General features: G+C 46.7%; 2 protein-coding genes across 13 annotated transcripts in view; one reads left to right on the top strand and one right to left on the bottom strand.

Moving 5' to 3' along the window:
* Positions 1 to 13400, top strand: part of BOC (BOC cell adhesion associated, oncogene regulated) — a 54478-nt gene extending 41078 nt beyond the window's left edge. For 9 of the 10 annotated variants that reach the window (XM_064410128.1, XM_064410135.1, XM_064410132.1 and 6 more), the window contains 13 exons: positions 790 to 1062; positions 1613 to 1911; positions 4601 to 4763; positions 5348 to 5458; positions 6651 to 6857; positions 7681 to 7862; positions 8980 to 9085; positions 9270 to 9392; positions 10010 to 10231; positions 10616 to 10842; positions 11489 to 11568; positions 12190 to 12383; positions 12716 to 13400. In XM_064410128.1, coding sequence (XP_064266198.1) covers positions 790 to 1062; positions 1613 to 1911; positions 4601 to 4763; positions 5348 to 5458; positions 6651 to 6857; positions 7681 to 7862; positions 8980 to 9085; positions 9270 to 9392; positions 10010 to 10231; positions 10616 to 10842; positions 11489 to 11568; positions 12190 to 12383; positions 12716 to 12900 — 2372 coding nt within the window. In that variant the 3' untranslated portion in view covers positions 12901 to 13400. The remainder of the gene's footprint in view (positions 1 to 789; positions 1063 to 1612; positions 1912 to 4600; positions 4764 to 5347; positions 5459 to 6650; positions 6858 to 7680; positions 7863 to 8979; positions 9086 to 9269; positions 9393 to 10009; positions 10232 to 10615; positions 10843 to 11488; positions 11569 to 12189; positions 12384 to 12715) is intronic. The other variant, XM_064410129.1, reaches the window with a different exon arrangement.
* Positions 13401 to 14475: 1075 nt separating this feature from the next.
* CFAP44 (cilia and flagella associated protein 44) overlaps positions 14476 to 21586 on the bottom strand; it is a 41413-nt gene continuing 34302 nt past the window's right edge. Inside the window, exons 29-35 of one of the 3 annotated variants that reach the window (XM_064410126.1) lie at positions 20757 to 20867; positions 19150 to 19280; positions 17915 to 18031; positions 17139 to 17340; positions 16289 to 16449; positions 15395 to 15529; positions 14476 to 14885 (exon numbers count right to left, since the gene is read on the bottom strand). In XM_064410126.1, the coding sequence (XP_064266196.1) occupies positions 14751 to 14885; positions 15395 to 15529; positions 16289 to 16449; positions 17139 to 17340; positions 17915 to 18031; positions 19150 to 19280; positions 20757 to 20867 (992 nt within the window). In that variant the 3' untranslated portion in view covers positions 14476 to 14750. Of the gene's footprint in view, positions 14886 to 15394; positions 15547 to 16288; positions 16450 to 17138; positions 17341 to 17914; positions 18032 to 18224; positions 18338 to 19149; positions 19281 to 20756; positions 20868 to 21586 lie in introns of those variants that run through there. The other 2 variants (XR_010356693.1, XR_010356694.1) reach the window with 2 other exon arrangements.

Raw genomic sequence — 21586 nt, forward strand, 5'->3', positions numbered from 1 at the left:
GGGAAGATACTAGCACTGAAGCAGTCTTCCTCTCCCTGGACAAACCACAATGTAATGCAAACCCCTGCTTGTGGTTCCAGTTTCCAGACCAGACTAATTCTTTCTTGAGGGTAGTAGTTCCACCTTCTTGGCTCCCCCCATGGACTGGAGATGGTGGATCCTCCTTTCCTCTGCAGAAGCTCTTCTCCTGTCATTTGTGGCACTGCTTTTGTTCTAATACTTTCTAGTGGAAGCCTGATTGCTTTTTAGACATATTTGACATTGGCATAAGGAAGACACTGGAGTGTCTTGGTTATGTTTTGTTTCTTGTTCTGTTGTAGGTAAGCAGCTCTCTGTGGAGTAGAAAACGTAAGGGATACTACACCTTAGATATTTCTACCACACATACTTCCCATTCTCACAATTTTTAGGGAGATTAAGCTCCTAAAATTCGTTTCACAGATTGCATTTCATCAGGTGCCAATGTGGCACAGGTGCAATGTTGTGGCACAAGCACAATCTTTGCAGAGTATTATTTCAGCTCAGAAAAATGGGACTTGTAAGATGTCTGACGTCATGTGAGAGGGCAGATGGCCTTGGGCTACCTCCCTTTGCAGTTTATGTGGATGCTGAAGGAGAGGGGCATTGAAGCAGACCCTTGTAGGCCACCACAAAGGGAGTGGGGCTTTAGGGTAGGAAAGGATCCATTATTCTGCTCTCTTCCCAGCCAGAGAGGAAAGTGCAAAGCCATGACCATGCCATGCTCCCAGCCAAGTGGCGCTCAACAGTCTGTGTTCGTTCCTCACACAGAACCCCCGGAGGTCACCATGGAGCTGTCCCAGCAGATCATTCCTTGGGGCCAGAGTGCCAAGTTCACGTGTAAGGTGCGAGGAAACCCGCAGCCCTCAGTGATGTGGCTGCGCAACGCAGTGCCGCTGTCGGGCAGCCACCGGCTGCGGCTGTCGCGCCGGGCGCTGCGGCTGCTCAGCGTGGGGCCTGAGGACGAGGGCATCTACCAGTGCATGGCCGAGAACGAGGTGGGCAGCGCCCAGGCCATGGTGCAGCTGAGGACAGCCAGCCCAGGTAAGCCACTCTCCCAAAGTCGTGGCCATTCAGTTACAGCCTAACAGACAGGACACGGACAGGGGAAGCAGGGGAAGAAAGTCAGGATGTTGTCCCTGCTTCCTATTTAACTTATGCTGCAAGTGCCGCTCTGCCTGAGGTCTCCATATCTCCCTGTGGGAATGCATGATACCAGTTTTGCTTCTAAGGGCAGGGCCATGTGTGCACATTTGGGTGATCTCTATACAAGAGACACAAGACATCTGGGTGTAGTGCCTCACCCCATGGCTTAGCTCTGCCTCTGAACTTGCACTAAGCAAGAGCTTAAAAACTGAATTCACCTGGGGTAGGAGAGGTACCACCTGATTCCTTGGACCCTGTTGAACTTACACAGGGTAAGACGGTCTTCAGAGAGACTGGGGATCCTGTGGTTTACAGCAGGGGAAGGAGGGATTGTTGCCGATACCTTTTTGAGTGGTACAGCAGGCAGCACTTCACAAGGGGCTCACAGCTCCACCTTAACCACAGACTGGGATGAGCATTTACCCTACTGTGACACCTTGTCTTCCAGGAGCTCCACTCAACCCTGGGCAAGATGCCCAGCTGGACTTGGCTCAACCTCCAACACCACCTTCCAGGGACAGTGCCTTAAAGCTGCCCTTGGATAAAGCTGGACTGCCAAAGCCTGGGACAACCCCTCTAGCAGCATCTCCACAGTGTGCAGCCAACAAGGAGCTCGTGACTCCAGCTGAAGCCCCCATCATCCTCAGTTCTCCACGGACATCCAAGACAGACAGCTACGACCTCGTGTGGAGACCCCGGCCTGACAGCAGAGCCCCCATTCTCTATTACGTGGTGAAGCATCGCAAGGTATCACTGTTTTGCCCTGCTCCCATCTTCCCTCTGCACCATTTCATGGGTGGGCTGGCAGCCTCACCACGTGTTTCATGCTTCGTGGGCAGGGGCACCCATTGCTCACTGGTGGCACTGGTTAGTGGGACCTACTGAGCTGCATCCTCAGCCTGTTGAGGTGTGACAGGAGACTTTGCTGAGCCATCCGGGAAGAGCCCAGTGGCAGTGCCTGCCTGCCTAAGTATGCAGAAGGCATATGCACATACTTCGCCAGTAGCTGTCCAATTCCCAGTTGTGTGCTTGCACAGGCAGGAAGCCCTGAGGGCAGGTTGCACAATGACTTGCTCTGGAATGCTTTTGTCTTGGCACAAGCCACAGAGACACCTCTGCCTTGAACGGGCTGCAGGGCACCGAGCAGCAGCCTCTCTGCTGCATGTGCCTGCCCTGCTCAGCAGCACCGAAGTGCCCAGGCTCAGTGAGTGTGAGGAGCCAGCAGAGAGGTGTCATAGCCTTGCTAAATCCTCTGGGAAAGTCTTTGTCCCCCGGTTTTATTCTGGAACCTGGAAGGCAGTGTACTGTGGAGTACATCGCTTGCAGGTGGCACAGTGTGAGCACATGGTGCACAGCCAAGCCCTGCTGGAGCCCAAGGGCTCCTCCCTCTGGGATGCTTCATGGCACCACGGGCACAGTGCAGGCACAGCTGTAGCCCAGAAGTTTCTTTAAATGGTGAAGCATTGTTGAGGGAAAAATTCCTCTTTTGAGGTCTAAAGTATCTCTTTCCATTTTGCTGGGGATAAGTGGAAAAAAGAGGCTTGAATTTATTTGTCTGCTGCTTTTCTTTCCTTTGAGTAGGCAGGGAGTTGCAGTAGAGAGACAGGTTTTGCCTCAAACCCCAGAGGGTTTGAGTATATTCCAAAAACCTGCCAGATCGCATGTTCGGAATTCCCACCCTCTGTAAGGCACCTTTTTCACGTACATGTGAATATATGTATCTGTTTTCCTGGAACTGTGTGCTTTTGAGAAAATACACTGTAATAGAAGACTGTTACAATCCTTGATTTCTTTCTAAAAAAAATTAAGATGAGGATTTCAGCTAACCATCTCTTTAAAGAGCCCTTTAAAACAAAGGCAGAAGATGCCGGCAGAGCAACACAATAGGGCAAGCTTAAATAAAAAACAAGATGCCAAAAGCATCCCCAGACTATTGGCTCTGGTTGTCTGCCAAGAAGAGATTTATTCTCCAGTGGTGTATCATGTAACTACCAATTCTGCTTGCAATCTTAACTTGCAGCCTTGGAGTTTGTCCATATTTGATTTGTTTTTCAGCGCTTCACCTGGAAGGGGCCGTGGGGCAGTGAAGGTTACCATGGGTCACTGCAGTTTGCAGTAATATGTTTTCAGTGTAGTCCAAATTCTCAGCTGGAGACTCTTTCTTGGGATGCTTAAGGATTGTGTGGAAAGGAATTAGTCCAAATAACCCTTAAACTTGTTTAGAAAGAGTCTTTCTATCAAAGATCCTTAGGATCATGTTATACAATGATCTGGTTTTTGACATTTCTGACTGGAAAAGCATGTGTCTGGGGAGGGAAGGAATCAATTCAGCAACAAAAGAAAAGGTTCTTTGTGTAGAAGATGGCTGTAAAGAAAGTTAGACTTACTGACAGGAGACCTACATTTGTACTGGGCAAGGTTCTGCTTCTTCGCTAGAAAAAGTCTGTGAATGTCTCTTCTTACCCTGTTGCTACACTGCCCCAAACTCTCAGCAGCCTGCAAGCAGTCAGATGTCATGCAGCCCTTATTTTTGTTTCTTACGAATTTCTCTTTCGCTTTCCTGGATATTAGCAGCCTCTAGGGCTCCCCTCCTTGGCCTCACAACTTTGCAGGCTCAGGAATAAAAATAAAACGAGGCAGGCATTAATCAGTCAGTGTCAAATGCTTGGAGAAGATGAATGATACAGCAGAGTCTTGGCATTTCCGTTCTGTTGCATTGCCTGCATTACTAATTCTCCTTCTGGCACTGGGTCACTTCAGCGTCCTGCCTATTTGCCTGCAAAAATATTATCTTTGCAGCTGGGGAGAAGGAGGAAGGTTCTACCTTCCCTCCCCCTCTGCATGGGGCATCAGGGTATCACAAAAAAAAACCCCTGTGTTTCCAAGTTTTTCTGAGGGCTATGGCTATGCACACTCTCTTCCCTGCAGAGACCTTTGCTCCACCGTTATGGTTCTTCATTTCAGCCCCAAAGTGCCAGGGGTGAGGTTGGATAGAACTCAGTAAAACAAAGTTCTGTCTGGGTTTCTCATCCCACAGAAATGGTCAGTATCTAAATGAGCAGCTCAGCATCTGGGCTGCAGGAGAGATTTAGCTCCTAAAGCACCTCAGTCCTGCGGCTAATGCTGCATTTTGGGGGCCATGCCTGCTCTGGAGATTTACACACATTGAGGGGTGGTGATATCAAAGGGAACCAGAGGACAGAACAGGGCTGACTGAACCCTGGGGTCAAGAAAACACTCTGGGTCTTGGGTGAATTGCCTTGCTTACACCTGAATTGCATTGCAAAATCAGGCTGGAAACATCGCTTTCCTTTGCAGAGAAGGAAGGGAAGGTAAATGTGGTTGGTACACAACTTACTAATAAAGTTTCTGAGCTCAGTGCCCACAAGAAGCCCAGCCTGCCCCAAGCTCTGCAACACCTGCATTGGTCTCTCAGCAGGTCACCAATGCCTCAGACAGCTGGGCCGTGAGGGATGTCCCAGCCTCGCAGCACCGCCTGACCCTCACCAGGCTGGACCCTGGGAGCCTCTACGAGGTGGAGATGGCTGCTCACAACTGTGCCGGCGAGGGACAGACGGCCATGGTGACCTTCCGCACCGGTAAAGGACAGACCTTTCCCTGGGTTCCCTTTGCTCCGAGTCAGGGGAGGGGCCCTCTGAAACATCTTGTCCCGGCCCTGAGGCACAAGGCACCAGCCTTTGGACAGTGGGAGTGTTTCTGCTCTGGAAACCCATCTGTCCTCAGCTTAGAGCACCTCTCAGAATGGAAGGTGGAGGGTAGGATGGAGAAAATTCCAACCCATCCTCTGTGTGGGCTGGAATGAGTCCCTTCTTCCTTTGGTGTCTCAGTTGATCACCTGCAGAACTGTAGAAAATGGGTCTAGCATAAATGTCAAGAGGTTGTTTAATCCATTCTCTGCTTGGAGACAGAAATCTAGCAACATTAAAAAAAAAAACAAACAATTAAAAGTTGTAGAAAATTAAATTTGAGGGGGATTATTAACAAATCTGTACCTTTAGCTTTCTTTCCTGCCAGCAGGCTGAACGAGCCCCTAGGGCTTTTAAGAGTCCAGGACGTACTTACCTCCACATCCTGTCTGGGAATATTTGCTTTCCTCGTCGCAGCAAAAGTTAATTCTGAGTACATCTCTCTGTTACTGATGCCACCTCTCCCTTCTGCACAGGCCGGCGCCCAAAACCAGAGATTGTTGCCAGCAAAGAGCAGCAGATCCAGAAGGATGACCCAGGCACGAGCACCCAGAGCAGTAACCAGGCCGACAACAGCCGTCTGTCCCGTAAGGCCCTCCCTGAACTGGCACTGGGCAGGGTGCAGGTGCTGGGTCTTGTGGGAGGCAGTGGCCAAGCCATGCTGGGGTTGAAGTCTCCACTGGGTAAATCAAGACTGCAGTGCTGGATGGGTGGTTTCTAGCTTCTGACAAGGAGAGGACCTTCTTGGACACCCCTACTACTGCCCTTGGCAGACTCTGAGTCCTGGAGAGCAAGCAAATCCCACTGCCTGGCCCCACCTTTAATGCGAGGATGTCTCAGCAACTCTCTTGCCTTTTTCTGAGTTCCACACAGAGGGTTCAGAAAGCTCTGTCTTGGAATCTGTGAATGTGTGAGACACAGGAACAACAAACTGCACTGCACCAGTGGGTCCTGATGGAGTGTGAGGGAGGAATGGGGACCAAGTTCCTGCATGTCCTGGCATCTTCCTCTCTCAGCCAAGCCCTGGCTAGGGACAATTAGTTCCCATTCTGCAGGTGCAGAGTGCTCCATTTGGGTATCTTGCTGCCCTGGAGAAACATCAGATAACTGGTCAATCTAATTTGTTGTTTTCCACCTTGTCTCTATCATTACTATCACCTTTATAATTTCTGTGAAATTCTCTCCTTCAGTCCTCATCCTGTGAGGTGTCATCCTTAGTCTCCCCCATACTCATTCATTTGTTGTCTTTGTTTTCATATCCCTAGCTCCTTTCATCTCTTTTCCTTCCATTTTTTGATTGTTTTCCTGTCAAATTGTATTTCCACAGTTCAGAACTTTTCCTTATTTCCTTCTCAGCTGATTCCTTCTCAATCTCTCCTGTTTCCATCTCCTACACTTGGTTGTCCCCAGCATCAGTGTCCCCTTACTCACTGCTTCCACATCACCCAGGCTTTTTGCTCTGCCTCCAGCCCTGCAACCACCCTTCTCATTGCTTTCCCTGCCATGATGGGTGATCACACCTCAAACCTTGTCTCATCCTAATTGAGCTAGGAGTGGAAAAGGAGCAAGGTGAAAGAAGGAGTAAAAGGTGGTCACAAACTGAAAAGCATGAGGATTTGTGGGTGCCAGCTCTAATGAAGAGCATTCAGGAGTTGCAGAGCATGTGGCTGGGTGCAGTGCAGGTAGTCGTTCACCTACATACCGCTGAGCCACAGGATCCTCCAGACGTGGTGAGAAGAATACATTTCACATCCTGATGTCCTTCTGGGTCCCTTGCAGCTCCAGAGGCACCGGACCGTCCAACCATCTCCATGGCCTCAGAGACATCTGTGTATGTGACCTGGATCCCCCGTGGGAATGGTGGGTTCCCCATCCAGTCTTTCCGCGTGGAGTATAAGAAATTGAAGAAGTTGGGAGACTGGGTCCTGGCCACCAGCGACATTCCTCCCTCTCGCCTCTCTGTGGAAATCCCAGGCCTGGAGAAAGGTAGGCAGGTGCTCTCTTCTCTGTTTCCTGGAGGTATGTAGGAAGGCTGCAGGGTCCCTGTAGGATGCTTAACCATCTGTCACATCCTGCTCAGCCCTGGCATGTGTGAACAAAACAAAGCTTCCCTGACTCCTGCCCTATGTGCATGGGGAAAAAGCTGCAGATGCTTCTCCAATTTCTCCAGCTGCAGAGAACAGCATAGGTTTGACCTCCCTCAGGGAGGCTTAGGCATGCTTTTCTGTATTACAGGATACAGTTACTTAAGGCATTTGCTTTTGCCTTTTACAAGACAGGACAGAACTTTCCTTAGACACAGACGAGACAGATGGGCACACAAATCCCGTTGCACCTCACATGAGAAAAGATTTCATCATGCAGCTGGACAGCTTAAAAAGGGAACATAACTACCCCAAACTAAAGACCAGTAAAATGAAGTTTGGGCAAAAATTATGTAGGGCTTGAGCTTTTGATCTGATGTTTATGTACTTAATTCCCATGGACTAGAGGAAGAACACATTTCCATACCTGCTTTCAAGTCAGGATATCCTTTCAGGCATTTCTTAACCCCCTGCACACCTTCCAAAACTGCTATCTGACCTTTGGACCATCCAGACAGGAATGGGGGAAGGTAAATGAAAGCAGGCTCCATCTAGGACATGGCTGAAATGTGGCCATTCAGTGTTTGTACTTCCACAGCAAAGTTGCTGTAGGCTCTCTGCCTTCTGGAGATGTAGCCCCTCTTCAGAGTCAGGGCCATGCTGACAGTAGAAATCTTGGAAAACTCCAATCCCTGCAACCGTTTCATTTCCTATTTTCCCCATAGGCACATCCTATAAATTCCGTGTGCGGGCGCTGAACATCCTGGGAGAGAGCGAGCCCAGCGCGGCGTCTCGACCGTACGTGGTGTCTGGGTACAGCAACCGTGTCTACGAGCGCCCTGTGGCCGGGCCCTACATCACCTTCACAGATGCCATCAACGAGACCACCATCATGCTCAAGTGGATGGTAAGGCTTGTGGGGGTGGAGAGTGCTGCAGGGGCAAGAACCAGGTGTGCAGGTGCTCCTTGCCCAGCTTACACCTCCTCCTCCCCCAGGTTACCGTGCTGGAGCTTGTCACCAGCACAAATGGGTCTGGGATCCAATAGCTGCCTCCACCAAAGGAGAACTGGGCTTGGGACACACAGAAGGGAAGGAAGTCACAAAGCCTAGGAAACCCTTTCTATCTGAATCCACATTGTATACAGGAAGATTTCAGTGGATAACCATGGAGTCTCGACCATTTTGTTCAATAAGCACAGTTGAACAATGAATGCATAGGGTGGCTGCTGCTCCATTAGCACCTCCTCTCTCCTAGTATTTTCCAGCAGATATGTCTTTCACTCATTTGCTGGGTAACAATTGTAAACGTTGATAATCATTTACAGCAGTCCACTCCAGAGGATTTTTAGGAGTGGGTGGGATCTTTTGGATTACAAGCCCAGATCTGAGTGTTTTCAACAACTTAGAGCTTATTCAGAGGGATGCACTGCTCTCCTCTCCTAGCTGCTTCTAGCCAGAAATTGCCACTAGGCAAGATGGGCACTGCTGTTCATTTAAACTCAAACAGTAACTGATAAAATACTGGGTGAAAGACGGCAAAAACACATGGAGCTGGGACAGTACTGCCCTGGGTGTGGGGGGGAAGAGAGCAGTCTTCAGAAACAAAGCTCCTGCAGTGACCAGTTCATGGCAAGACTCAGTTTGTCTGGAAGCCATGAGCCTACTGAAGTCAAGATGATGATGTGCTTGCTCATGCCCAACTGAGTCACTGTTGTTCAGGAATTTTTTTCTCTTGAATCACTGGCTGTGGCTGCTGAGAGGGAGCAGAGCACTGAATGCCTGGAGTGACAAGCCCAGATTCACAGCTTGTCTGTTACCTGAGAGAAGCAAAGCTTGAGAGTAGAAAGTAGCGCTGAGTTTTTGTAGGGAATCCTTCACTGTGCAAACAAATGGCAACACAAGGAAGGTCCCTCTGCTAGTTTATCTTCCTGTCCCATCCCATTTATCCTAGCTGCTCCTCAACTAGTACAATACAAGCATGGACATCTCTGCTAATTTCTGCTCTCCCTCCCATTCTCTGCAGTACATTCCAGCCAGCAACAACAACACTCCCATCCATGGATTTTACATCTACTACCGCCCCACTGACAGTGACAATGACAGTGACTACAAGAAGGACGTGGTGGAAGGTAGGAGAAATAGAGAGACTGGTCCCACCACTGGTCCCTGCTGGAAAACAGCACAGCCAAAAGGAGCCCAGTGCACAAAAGGCAGCAGTCATCTGGGCTGCTTTACCACACACTGCTGCAGAGCTAGGCCAGCTGCCTGTTCCCTGAGGAAGTTAAGAGCTCCATGTGTTTGTTTCCTCCTCAGGAGATCGGTACTGGCACTCCATCAGCCACTTGCAGCCAGAGACCTCTTATGACATTAAGATGCAATGCTTCAATGAGGGGGGTGAAAGCGAGTTCAGCAATGTGATGATCTGTGAAACTAAAGGTAAGTGGATTCCCAGGGCAGCTGCTGCCTTCCCTGCCTGCAGCTGTCAGAGCACAGCAGGGCAGGAACCATCCCTCTGCCTGACAGTGCATTACCCAAGGTCCAGTGAAGTGGTGGAGGCAGCACTGGAGAGAAGAGAGATACAGGGTTGTCCATGCTGTTGATCAGTGTGCCCGGTCTGTGCTCACCACTTGTGCAGAGTCCACTGCTGTCCCTCAGAGCAGCAGTTACCTTTTGTTTTCCTGTCACAGAGGTGGTGACTGGAAGCAGAAGGGCTAACTTTCCCTTGCTGTGCTGAACTCCATGTTGTGTTAGAAGGAGGCCCCATGTTGTCTTCAAAGCAGCTGCACTGTCATGACAGGAACAGCATTAACCATTAAGTCCAAGCATCCACTTTGGAGAAACTTATTTGGATTTACTTTTGCTCGCGCAGTCCACGAGCAGATCGGGCAGAGCTGTGAGCCAATCACAGAGGCCTTGTCTGTACTGCCATATGCATCAGCCTAGGATTCCTGTCATCCAGGAGTGCTTCTTTAAAGCCACTCCACAGCAGCATTAACATCCCTGGACTGCTGTGCCATCTGCCATGTCTGTAATGTTCTCTCTCCCTTCCACAGCTCGGAGGTCTCTTGGTCTGCCAGGTCGTCTTCCACCCTCCACAGTGCCCCCTCAGCAGCGTCCCCCACTCAGTGGTGGGCACAGCGGCCTGGGGACAGGAGCCATGGTGGCCCGTTCCAGTGACTTGCCGTACTTGATTGTAGGCGTTGTGCTGGGATCCATCGTCCTCCTCATTGTGGCTTTCATCCCCTTTTGCCTTTGGAGAGCTTGGTCCAAACAGAGTAAGGGTTGTTTCTTGGGGGCTGATTTACAGGATGTGGTTTGCCTGTGGATTAAATCTGCCCCGGGGTATAGTTGCATCAAACACCCAAAACGTGAGGGAGTTCTGGGAGGCAGGGAAGGGATGGACAGAGGGCAAGTCTCAGATGTCCTGTGGAAGCCCATAAAGACAAAGGCCACTGTTTGTCCCTTGTTCTGCTTGCCTTGTTGCAAAGTAACCTCTGGGACTAGGGGGAAGGGCTCCTTTTCACCATTTATCTCCAACAGTGCTTTGGGTGCCAAAATAGCTGCCTGACAGGACAGCCTAACCCTATACATGCTGAGCTTCAACAAGCGTGACTTTATCTCTCATTTTGCCTCAGACTTTCTTTTCCTTCCCTCTGCAGAGCAAACCATTGACATGAGCTTCCCAGGAGCTGGGCTGCTGGTGTCATCCTGCCAGTACACCATGGTGCCTCTGAGAGGCATCTCTGCTCCTCGTGCCAATGGACATCCCTTTGTTAATGGGCAGCCCTATGCCAGCAGGGCACATCTGAATGGCATCTGCACCCCTGCAGGAGTGGGGTATGCAAGCACCAAGCCCCGAGATTACAGCCCTGATGAAATGCCACAGGTGAGTCCACACCTGGAATCAAAAGCTGGTTTGTCATGAGCTGGAGACACACTTGCAGTGAGAGGGCTTCTCCAGGCATGGCTGGCACACTTTGCAGCATGTAGAAGTGGCAAGGCTGGCTTCCCAAAAGAAATTTCCCCTTTGTAGTGAAGTCTGAGACATGGGGGGAACAACAAAGTCTCCAAAACACGGGTGAAGGCGTGGTTTCTTGGGCAAGGTGCCTCTTAAGTATGGAGGGGGCAGTGAGAAAAGGCAACTCTTATGGGAACAGTTCCTGTGTCCCCTGAGCAAAGCTCACAGGGACTGACAGTGCTGAGGACTCTGTCTCTAAAAGGGTGAGAGGCAGTGCCAGAGCTGAGACTATAAATTGCTTATCCCCCACTCATTCAGCAGTAAGCGTAAAGTGAGTTTTTCAGTGCTCAGTTTCACTGCCCTCAGTAGCAAAAGAAACAGTTTCAGCTTTTTCTGACTTCTGCTGTAAAAGCTTCCACGGTCTGCCCCAGGGCTCTGTCTCACAGATCAGCACCTGCCTCTTAATGCTGCTGTGTGCCATTGCTCTGCTAAGAATCCTTCTCTCTCCTTCTCTCTCCTTCTCTCTCCTTCTCTCTCCTTCTCTCTCCTTCTCTCTCCTTCTCTCTCCTTCCAGTCACAGGAGGAGACCAACACCTTGCTGCAGGCAAGAGTGCTGCAGAATGGGAGTGCCCAGCAAGACTACCAGCCCTCCAGGTGAGTCCTGGCCTGTGGAGAGGGAGGGTGGAACAATCCACTGGGACCCACAAGACTACATCCTCACAAAGGCCTGCCCTCAATATACTCCTATGTGTCCCAGCTCTTGAGAAACAAATCCATGCTCTTTCGTGTAAATTCTTTTTGCACAACTCATTCCTCTTAGGATTTCAGAAAGGAATAATTTAATTGTAGAGGTGGCCAAGACCTACTCCCCTCTGTCCCCTTTTCCTCCTCCTGTTTCTAAGTGGGAGACTGAAAAGCAGGATGAGAGAAGCAAACGTGTGATTGATGCTGATAAACAGCTGCCCCAGAATCTGCCTGGTGTCCCGCTGTGAGTGCTTTGTGTCTCACTGTTCAGACATCCTTCATTACCATGCTCCCTGTGAGGCACTATTCCTTTCAGCTCCTGTGGCACTCACCAGCTCTTGGGTCATGGATACCAGGTCTCACATCTCCTCATTCCCATACCACAAGTACATCCCAATTTCTGCTCTTCCCCTTATTTAGGAATGTTCTGTGTCACAGCATTGATGAACTAGCTGACACATGACACAAGTTATATCTTTCAAGGAGGAAAGATCTGTAAACAGCACTAAACCTCTTTGCCTGCTTCCGCAGATTGCCCAGCTCCAGAACAGAAGACAGCTCTTTCCTCTACAGTCTCCCAGATGACTCCACTCACCAGCTTCTTCAGCCACAAGATGACTGTCCTCACCTGCAAGAGCACTTTGCTGGTCTCCATCATCCAGTGATAGGAAGCAAAGTGGGAGGCCCTAGCCTGGATGCTCGACGGGATACTCTCTTCCACCAAGGTCAGTGATTTGGAAAACTCCATGCCTCCTTCATATCATCATTTTAGGCTGGTCTTGAAGGGAAATCTCACTGCAGAACCTTTCTGATGGCTTGTATTCAAGTGATGTGAATCTATCTCCCTAGGACCTAATCTATTGATCCAACCCTGTAGTGCAGATCAGACTTGTTTTGTGTGATTGTGGCATTGAATTCCCACACAGACTTTCAGAATGCAGATCTTCCGTTTTGATCAGAGTACCCTTCCTCATAAAGTGAACTGTTGACTTGAAACCTCCCACTGCATCTCTTTCCAGTGTGCATTGTAATAATTTCTTGCTCCTTTCCCCCTCAGGAAGCCCTTGCTGCTTAGGCCTAGTGCCAGTCGAAGAGGTAGAAAGACTAGACTGCTGCCAGTCCAGAGGAGATCTCCATGCCCAGAATCTGGTGATCACATCTTTGGGTCAGGACCTACCAAGACATCTGAACAGCAGTCCTCCACCACTGAGACCCTTAGAGACTCATCCTCCCACCAGCTAGGGACCAAACTGCCTTTTACAAAAGACTTATTCTAAAGAGAAAAAAAGAAAGGGTATTTATTTTTATATAACACCCCTATTTATATATTTATGCACTTGTATATAGATGTATATGTGTCTTTTATAATGCTATGGAGACAGAAGGCATCCTCAACAAGGTCACAGGAGGACCCAGGAAACAAGGCAGCAGCTCTCGGTGGCACCATCAGAGCACACGATGGAAACAGCTGGACAAGGGACACTGCAGGACATGGGTCTAAACCAAGCTGCCAGCACCCTCTTGCAGCGAGGGTTTCACAACAAATAATGCTGCCCAAAAGGTCTTTTCCTTTCCCTCGCAGGGAGGTTTGTTCCAGGAACGCGCTCCTGTGAATGGACTGGAGTTATGCACTCTGCCTAATCAACTTAAACAACCTTTCACATACACGCCATCTGCAGCTGCCTATCTGTGAAGACAAATCCACGCTTTAACATCTAAAATAAAGGCTTTAGTCTTTGCTGTGCCTGGCTCTAAGGTGATTCCTCACACAGAATAAGCCTTCTCTTTTTCACTTGCGGACATACAGCAAGCAGGGCACCTGGGGAAAGGTAACATTTTCCTGCAGTTAGAGTTTTCCAAATAGTCACTAGTGATGCTGAGTCTGGGGTCTTCTTGTTCCCTGTCTCCAGCTGAGTCTCTGGGTGTGTGGTTACCCAGCTGGCACTGTATGTCCTTGCCCTTTGTTAGGCAAGGGATTGGTGCCAGACAGCCTCTTGCCTGGGGCTCCAGCCATTTCCTACTTCCCAGGGCACAAGTTGCAGCTCACAAGAGCTCCCAGCACCAGGTGTGTTCCTTAGCAGGGACCCCCTGTAAGGGTAAGCTGCATAAGCACTATTCACACGCTTGTGCTGGGACCAGCAGGAAGTTCTTGTGCCTGGCTGGGGTATGGCTGGAGCCCTGCTGAGCATGCACCAGACAGAGACGCAAAGACCTGTGGCAAGAGGTGAGAAGTGGGGAGGAACAGCAAGACCAGCTGGAAGTTGTTTAATATATTCAATTAAAAATTAGCATCTCAGGAGCCTTGCATGGGAAGAACATGACCCCTCCAGCCTGGGGATGAAGGAAGGTTTCACAGTCTTGCAGGTTAATTGCTGTAAATGATCACATGCTGCCACCTCACCAAATGAGAGAGGCAAAAAAGAGCAACACCTGAAAACACACAGAGCTCGGCCCTCTGACTGATCAGGCAGGTGCAAGCCAGTGGAATTACAGGCTGACTTTGCTTTGTTTCACCCTCCTCCTGCCAGATAATGCCACTGCCTTCCCTGAGGAGAAAGGCCCCTTTGCTTTCTCCTGGCTAGTAGTGTGTCCCTGGACTCTAACTCGCTCAGGTATCAGAGCAGGGCCACTGCTGCTCAGCAGTAACAAACGCTTGCTTGAGGCAGACTTCTTTTACCATTTTTGAGAAATATTTGCCCCAAGGAAATTTCAAACCAGCTTTCCACTTGTTTGAAGATAGACACAGACATAATGCACACACATGGACACACACAGGGCACCTTGTCCAGTACAACCCTCTGCAATGGACTGATAACATTATTTAGTAGTTTTAGTTGCTATTTTTTATTCCAAATATGTTGTTACAGTCATATTTTGATAGAAAAAACAAATACAACCCTTTACAAATAAACCCCTGGACAGCCAAAACAATTAATTTTGCACTTCCAGGCATGACTGCTGCCACAGTTAATTTTAAGGGTGACTTGGATTGTTAGTTACTATTTCTGAACAGGGAGTTGGAGTCTCAGAGTCCTGTGGTAAAGCTTGTAGAAAGAGGCACCCATCTTTTCTGCTAAGGAAAGCGAGTTCTTTTACATCTCATCTACTCTGCCCTGGCTGATTTCCTCTTTTAGAAGGGTCACCTCACGAGTCACATGCATAAGCCGTGACTCCAGCTGGGCTGTCTCTTTGATGTCAGCACTTCGGGTGCCCTCAAATTCTCCGCCCTGTAGAGAAAAAAAATTGAGAGGAAAAAAATGGCTCCTATAAAACACAGAGAATGAACAGTGGAAATTTATTTCAAGCAGGGAAAGTGAAGCTTTCCAAGAACCAGGACATACCCATGACTTTTCCCCACCTTAGTCAGAACTATTTGAAAGAGTGAAGGTTCACTAATTTAGACTTACTCCCTGGTACAGAGCAATAAACTTCTCATTGTAATGCTGTTACATGACTGTGATATGACTGTTTCCATGTAACAAAGGAATATTCTTTTAATTCCTTCAAGGTATATTTTAATTCGGAATTCATTTGTTTCAGTCTTAGAAAGCAGCAAAATAAGAACTTGCAGAGATGGTAAGGTATGGAGCAGCCATTCAGCCTGTCACACTCTTAGCCCAGACTGCTGACTGCAGAGCATGATGTGAGACCAGGGAGCTGGGGAGGGCCAGATGATCCCTTACCCATTTCTGAACAGTCCCAAACCTGCAAGCACTGCAGTGGCTACAAGGCTCACCTGACCAGTTGTCAATGATTCCAGTTCAGTTTCAAGCTGATGCTTTTCATGGCAAAACTTGTTGAGTTGGTGCAGCTTGCTGGTGTTTTCCCTTGTCAGTTTTGTTAGCTGATGCTGCAGGAGTACAATTCTTTCCTAGAAAGATGTAAAAACTTGATCTGGGATGAGAGAGGACAAAAAGTGTGGAGTGGGGAAGAAGTGCTAGGCACAATGTAAATGTCACAGGTGAACAACAGACTGATCCTGCCACACCGCCTGGCAGGATCAGCCACACAGTACCTTTAGTGCAGTGTCATCTTTTTGTTTTTAATATACCTAAACTACAAATGCCTAAGTAAAGCAGTTAGGAAGAAGTGTGAGAAAAAGAAAGCCATTAGGTACATAGTATTTCTGTACCCGCCTATGCTCTTCTGTAAGGGCAGCATAAGCGTGTTGCCTGCTTGCACCACAGCAGCTGAGCCTTAGGCCCCACCAAACGGAGACATGAACTTTTCAGACTGCACAGATTGGCACTCCAGCCATGAGCCAGAGCCTGCCCTGTACTCAAAGTTTGTCACCAAAGGCACTGAGAAAAGGCAGGAGGTGCTGAATGCCACCTGAGAACCAGAGAAAAACATTCTGCAAGAGCTTCATGTAGGGAATGAAGTAGGAGGAAAGCAAAACAGAGAGATCAACTACCTCTGTGAAAAATAGGATGTGCACCAGCAACTAGAACAGAGGTAGCAGTGATGATGGGAAATTGGAGTTGAACACTATGGTCTATTAAGGACAAGTGAAAAAAATGAAACATGAGCAAGTTGACAAAAGATTTTACTGCAACTTTTCAGTCCCCAGGAAAATGAAGCCTTAACAGATCATCACAACATGTGTTTTCCTCCTCTTCCTGCTGCTTACCTCCCATTCTTTGAGCTCCATGAAATGCTCATACTCTTTCTCCATTATTCTCACTTTCATCTGCTCCATGGGTATATTAACAGAGTGTACTTGAACTGCTTCAAAATCAACCAGTCGACCAAACTTCTCCATCATCAGGTTATTGCACCTCTCCTCCAGCCCTAACAGAGGGACATTAGCACAAATGGCAGCACTGGCATTCATTGGTTTACAAGAATTTCTGCCTTACCCCAGCTTTTTGTCTGACTCCTTTGGTATTTGCTCTGTAATAAATAATTCACACAAAACCACATAGAGCTCACAACTGAGTCATGCCACTTGTCCTTGCCCATGATCATGCCTGTGTGGTCACTAAGCCACACTTTAAGCCAGTCCTAGTTAATCACTCTCACACCACAGGCTGCATAGGGCCTCTGCAGGTCTGGTGGTGCTAGACACACCTTTGGGTTTGGCTCTTGGGAAATGGTTTTGAATAGGCCTTGTTTCCTTCTTCAGATGTTCCAAAGGGGAGGAAATTACCAGAAAAAGCTTATGTATCTTTGGCAAAACTACTTTTATCCTAGGAGTTCTGGTTTACAAGCAGAAATAGCAAATATGCGTCCAGAATTCCAGTGTCTCATCTCAGTCAGCTCTACTTATACTGAGTTCCCAAATAATTTTGCACGGCCTGATGATTCTGCAATGCTGGAGAACTGCTACTCCATCAAAACATCTGTTCTATTTTCTGCAGCAACCCTCTGTGACATCTTGTGCAAGTATAGAGCCAGACGTGGTGAGTTACCCACAGCAAGTGAGAGGGACAAGAAGGAACATTAGCAATGCTGTATTGTTCAGAGTCTCTGTTACTCACCTTGAATCTCCATCTCCATTTCCTTTTTCTCCTGGAGAAGCTGCTTATGTTGCTCCTTGGCCTTCTTATGGATCTCTCTTTGCATTATCTTTTCATTACGTAGGTCCACAATTCTCTTCTGCAGGTACTGCAAGGACTGGTTGGTAAATACTAAAGTCTGGGAGAAGTCACGGGGCATCTCCCCATCAACCAAGCACTGCACCTGCAAAAGCAGCCAGAAATAAGCAAGGCTGGCTTTACTTATTAAGGGCAATGGAGATGTGCCTTTATATAAAATGTGTGAGCAATAGAGAATTTCTGAGTGAAGTGGGCATGGGCATGACTCTTTTTTTAGGCCAGGGAATTGTGTGAGTGAATGCATTGTATCAAATATGACATTATTGAATTGGGCAGAATTCCCATTAGTTTCAATAGTTTTGGGGGATTTTTTGATTTGTTTTTCTGGGGAGGTGTTTCATTTATTTTTTTCCTCAGGAGAATATCAGTAGGTATGGACCTGAAGGAGAATACCATGCCAAACCTATACAGCACTTGAAGATTATGCACATTTCAGCAATGGGCCAGCCCATTGTCCTTACCTCATTTCTGTCAGTACAGAAGAAGGGGGGAAAAAAGGGAATTCTAGAGGAAATAGCAGCATGAAGTTCAGTTAATGGCACTTCCTTCCCAGGAGACCATAGTGAATCAGGAACTAAGGGCCCCAAAGAACAGTAACACCATTGTTTAGATGTACACAGGCTACTCTGCATGTGCAGATGCACAACATCTTGAATTACCTGATGGAGTCTCAAAGGCACAACTACATCCAGTTCATTCAGTTTATGCAGCTTTTCCCACTGAAAGGCCTCCAGTTCCCTGTTTGTTGTGTCCAGACCGGTTTCTATTTCTTTTGCCTGCAGAAGGACAAATTGTGGAAAAACAAAATCCTGTGATACTTAGAATACATAAGGCAACAAGGTTCTGTTAGAGCTCCTGATCCAAAGGGAAAGAAGTGTATAAAAATGTGCTTTTTTAAACGACATATGATAGGTGAGTTTCGTAGGCAAACCCAAGGATCATCTACATATATTCAAGCAAGATTCTAACCTGAATACCTCTGCACACGTGTACACTCGTGAATGTCTCCTTAGAGCTGCCCTGTATGTGTCAAGAGACAGCTGCTTTGTTTAGCATCTAAAACACTTGTAGATCTACAGAGCCTGTAAGATAATTTGTATTGTGTTATGCCTGGAAATGCTTATTGATTCTGCATGAGAAAGAAACAAATCAGACTCAAATGTCATGCCCCAGGGTGAATATGTGGCAGCTGGCACTTAGGAAAGCCTTTAAAAACTAAAAAATGTTGCATGTTAAGCATGCTCGATGGAACATTTTTGAGACAAAAAAAGCACAAGACTTGCATAATGTTATTTTGCTAGCACCCTCTCTCTTCAAGATAACTCTTCAAAATAAGATATTTTTAATCAATACAAATAAAATTTCTTAATGAATGCAGGAGTTCAAAAAAACAAAATATCAAATTTGTACCAAAAGTTTATCCAGTGATTACCTGAGACAAAGAGCAACAGAAAATAACTAAAAGCAAAAGAAATAGATGGAAGAATAGAATTTTTATGCATTTATTTTAACCTGGATTTGTGTTAGGGTAAGTATTCTTCAATCTCTGTTCCCATACACACACACAGAAGATAGGCCAGACCACACCATGTGTTTCATCTGAACCAGAGAATCCAGTTCCTGCTGCTGCATGAGGTTAGACAGCTGGGAAGGAACTGACCTAAAGCCTGGATCCAGCCCCATGAAAGCTAAGGTTGGACCAATTTGATTTACCCTTTTCAGGAGAACAGGTGACTCATGTCGAGCTGCCTCCTGCCTCTGTGCTATCACAGATATCTCTTCCCAAATGGACATCTCTCAGAGGGTTAGGATTCCATTTTTAAATCTTAGATCAGCACTAATCACTAGCACTACATTGAACATGCTGATGCTTTCTGAGAAAACACTACAATACCTTTATGGCCAAGGCATTATATTCCTTTTTGAGGTTAGCAGCAACTTTCTTCTCCTCTTCTAAAGCTTTCTCAATGCCTATCCGTTGCTGCCGGAGCTGGATGGTGTTCAGGAAGAGATCCTCACTGCAGCCTGAGAGGGAAAGGGTCAAAGAAGAACTTACTTTCACTGTGACTACTCTGGAATTACTGAGTAGAGCTGGTACCTTGTCCTGTGCATATTCCCAGCATTCCCCATAATAACACCATGGGTTTGGTTCCCCATTGCTTCCTTAAACATAAACCCATGGGCCACATGCCTCCATGAACAGGTCAATGTCTTGGATGGATCTTTTTCTTCTTTACATTCAGTCAAGATACCTTGTTTCCAGAAGTCAGATTAAATGCATCAAAGCCAGCATTAAGGGCAAGTGCTCAAAAACTAGCTTTTGTAAGCAATGCAGTCCCAGTAGTTAATACATGTTTTAGTAAAATCTTCAATTATGTGAGCACATAGTTGTTTCTCCACAGCACCCTTCACAATAAATTATGAACTTGCTGTAGGGATCATTTATAGCTCTACTTGTAAACAAAGCTGTATTTCATAGAACCCGTGTCATAGTAAGGAAGATCTCTGAATTTCTACCTAATACTGTGATTTCAGTAATGCTTAGCAAATGCATAATTATGCCCAAATCTGCAGACATAATAATAAAAAAGAGAGCCCAATAAAGGCCAAAAAGTTTCCACATAAAGAGACAAATATGAAGACGCTAATGCAACATGTAATTACCCTATTAAATTAGCAATTTGAATGTTTGAAGAAATAAAAATTTTTATTTCTTCCCAACATTCCATTGAAAAACGAGATAAACAAGAAGTTAATAAAAATTCAATTTGTGGAAATGATTTTAAAATCCAATTTTAAAAAAAGGGAAGGCAAATTGTTGGTAAGTTAGAACTTCAAAATGAAGCAGTGCTGTTACACGGTCAAAGAATTTCACTCAAAGAATTTTTTTTAAAAAAACAACATCCTAAATTAGCTAAGCTTGCACAAAAGAAAAGGAGAAAGAGAGGTTGCCTGCCTTTTTTGAATGCACAAATGAAGAGGATTTTGCAAAGTAAAGCAAATAACTTTTCAGAGCAGCCTAGCAACAGGCCATTGCTGCATAAATCCACGAGGTGGTAACAAAGAGCTTCGATCAACAGCATGAGGATCCCCTCAGAATTTCCCTGAACAGAAAGGGATCCAGCCAGGCCAGGCAGCTGGTTTCCAGAGAGCAGCTACCGCCTTGCCACTGCTCCAATCCAGAGAGGAGCCTTTTCTCTCCAGATAACAGCCATGAAATAGTAAATGCTTCTTTACACAAAATAATTAATTCTTAGTGCTTAGCTAAGTTTCATTTTTCCAAACTTTTTTTTTAATTAGGATAGTCTACACTAAGTTTTATTGTCTTGACGAAAGTTTCCCAGGGAAAAATACTGCACACAGAAGGGGTACACACATTCCAGCCCTTCATTACATTACCATGCAGTGAATAATTTTAAAAAATCTGTGTTTTCTTTTCAAACACATGATGTTGGCCCTAAAGCTAAACAAGTTAACACAAGGAAAAACCAGCTTAGGTACCTTCTGGGCAAACTGAGTCATCAAAGACTATGTTTACAGATCCACAATTTTCTTCATCAGCCTTTAAGTCAGGCTTTTCATCATCCTCTTCTTTATTTTCATTTTGTTCACCTGAAAGAAACAGGCACTGGCTTGCAAAATGCTCCAGACTCACCAGCTATGCATTCTGCCAATGTGCTGGTAAACACAAGCCCAGCAGGCCATGAAAGATCATTCTGGTGATATGTGAATCCAGGCCCTTTGTGCCTATTGCATTGATCTGATGCAATGTTTTCACAGAAAGGAAAAAGAAAAAAGGGAAAGAGAGAGAGTCTGAGAGAACACCTAGTAGTAGAACAGGCACAGGTGCAGCCCATGTTTTTGGGACTTATCTTCAACATATTTCCTCTCTTTATACATGTTAGGAACTTAAACAGTGTAGGTTTACCATTCTACCAGAAAGATTAATCAACCAAGCAGAATATGGAAGCACAAATCTGTCATAAAACATCACCATTGTCTGCACTTTTTGCTAATCATGTCCCACTTGAAATCAAAAGCTAAGTCAGAGCGAGCACAAGTATTTTAGCTCAGTAGGACTGCCTAGCTTTAACAGCTTAAAACTGAGTCACTAAGACAAATGAAATCCTTTTGTAATATGTTTAGTCCTGTGACTAACAGATGATTGCAGATTAGGTTTATGATGTCTCATTAGTCAATGGACAGATTAAGCAGAATGTCATGAATGTGACAGATTAATCACTTATCCATAGCTCCCATTGGTACAGCATGAGAAGCACCCATTTAAAGCTGTGCCTCTTCCTCTTACCAATTATCAGTCCTCGGTATTG

This window comes from Passer domesticus, chromosome 2 (genome assembly GCF_036417665.1).
Source record: "Passer domesticus isolate bPasDom1 chromosome 2, bPasDom1.hap1, whole genome shotgun sequence".
NCBI lineage: Eukaryota > Metazoa > Chordata > Aves > Passeriformes > Passeridae > Passer > Passer domesticus.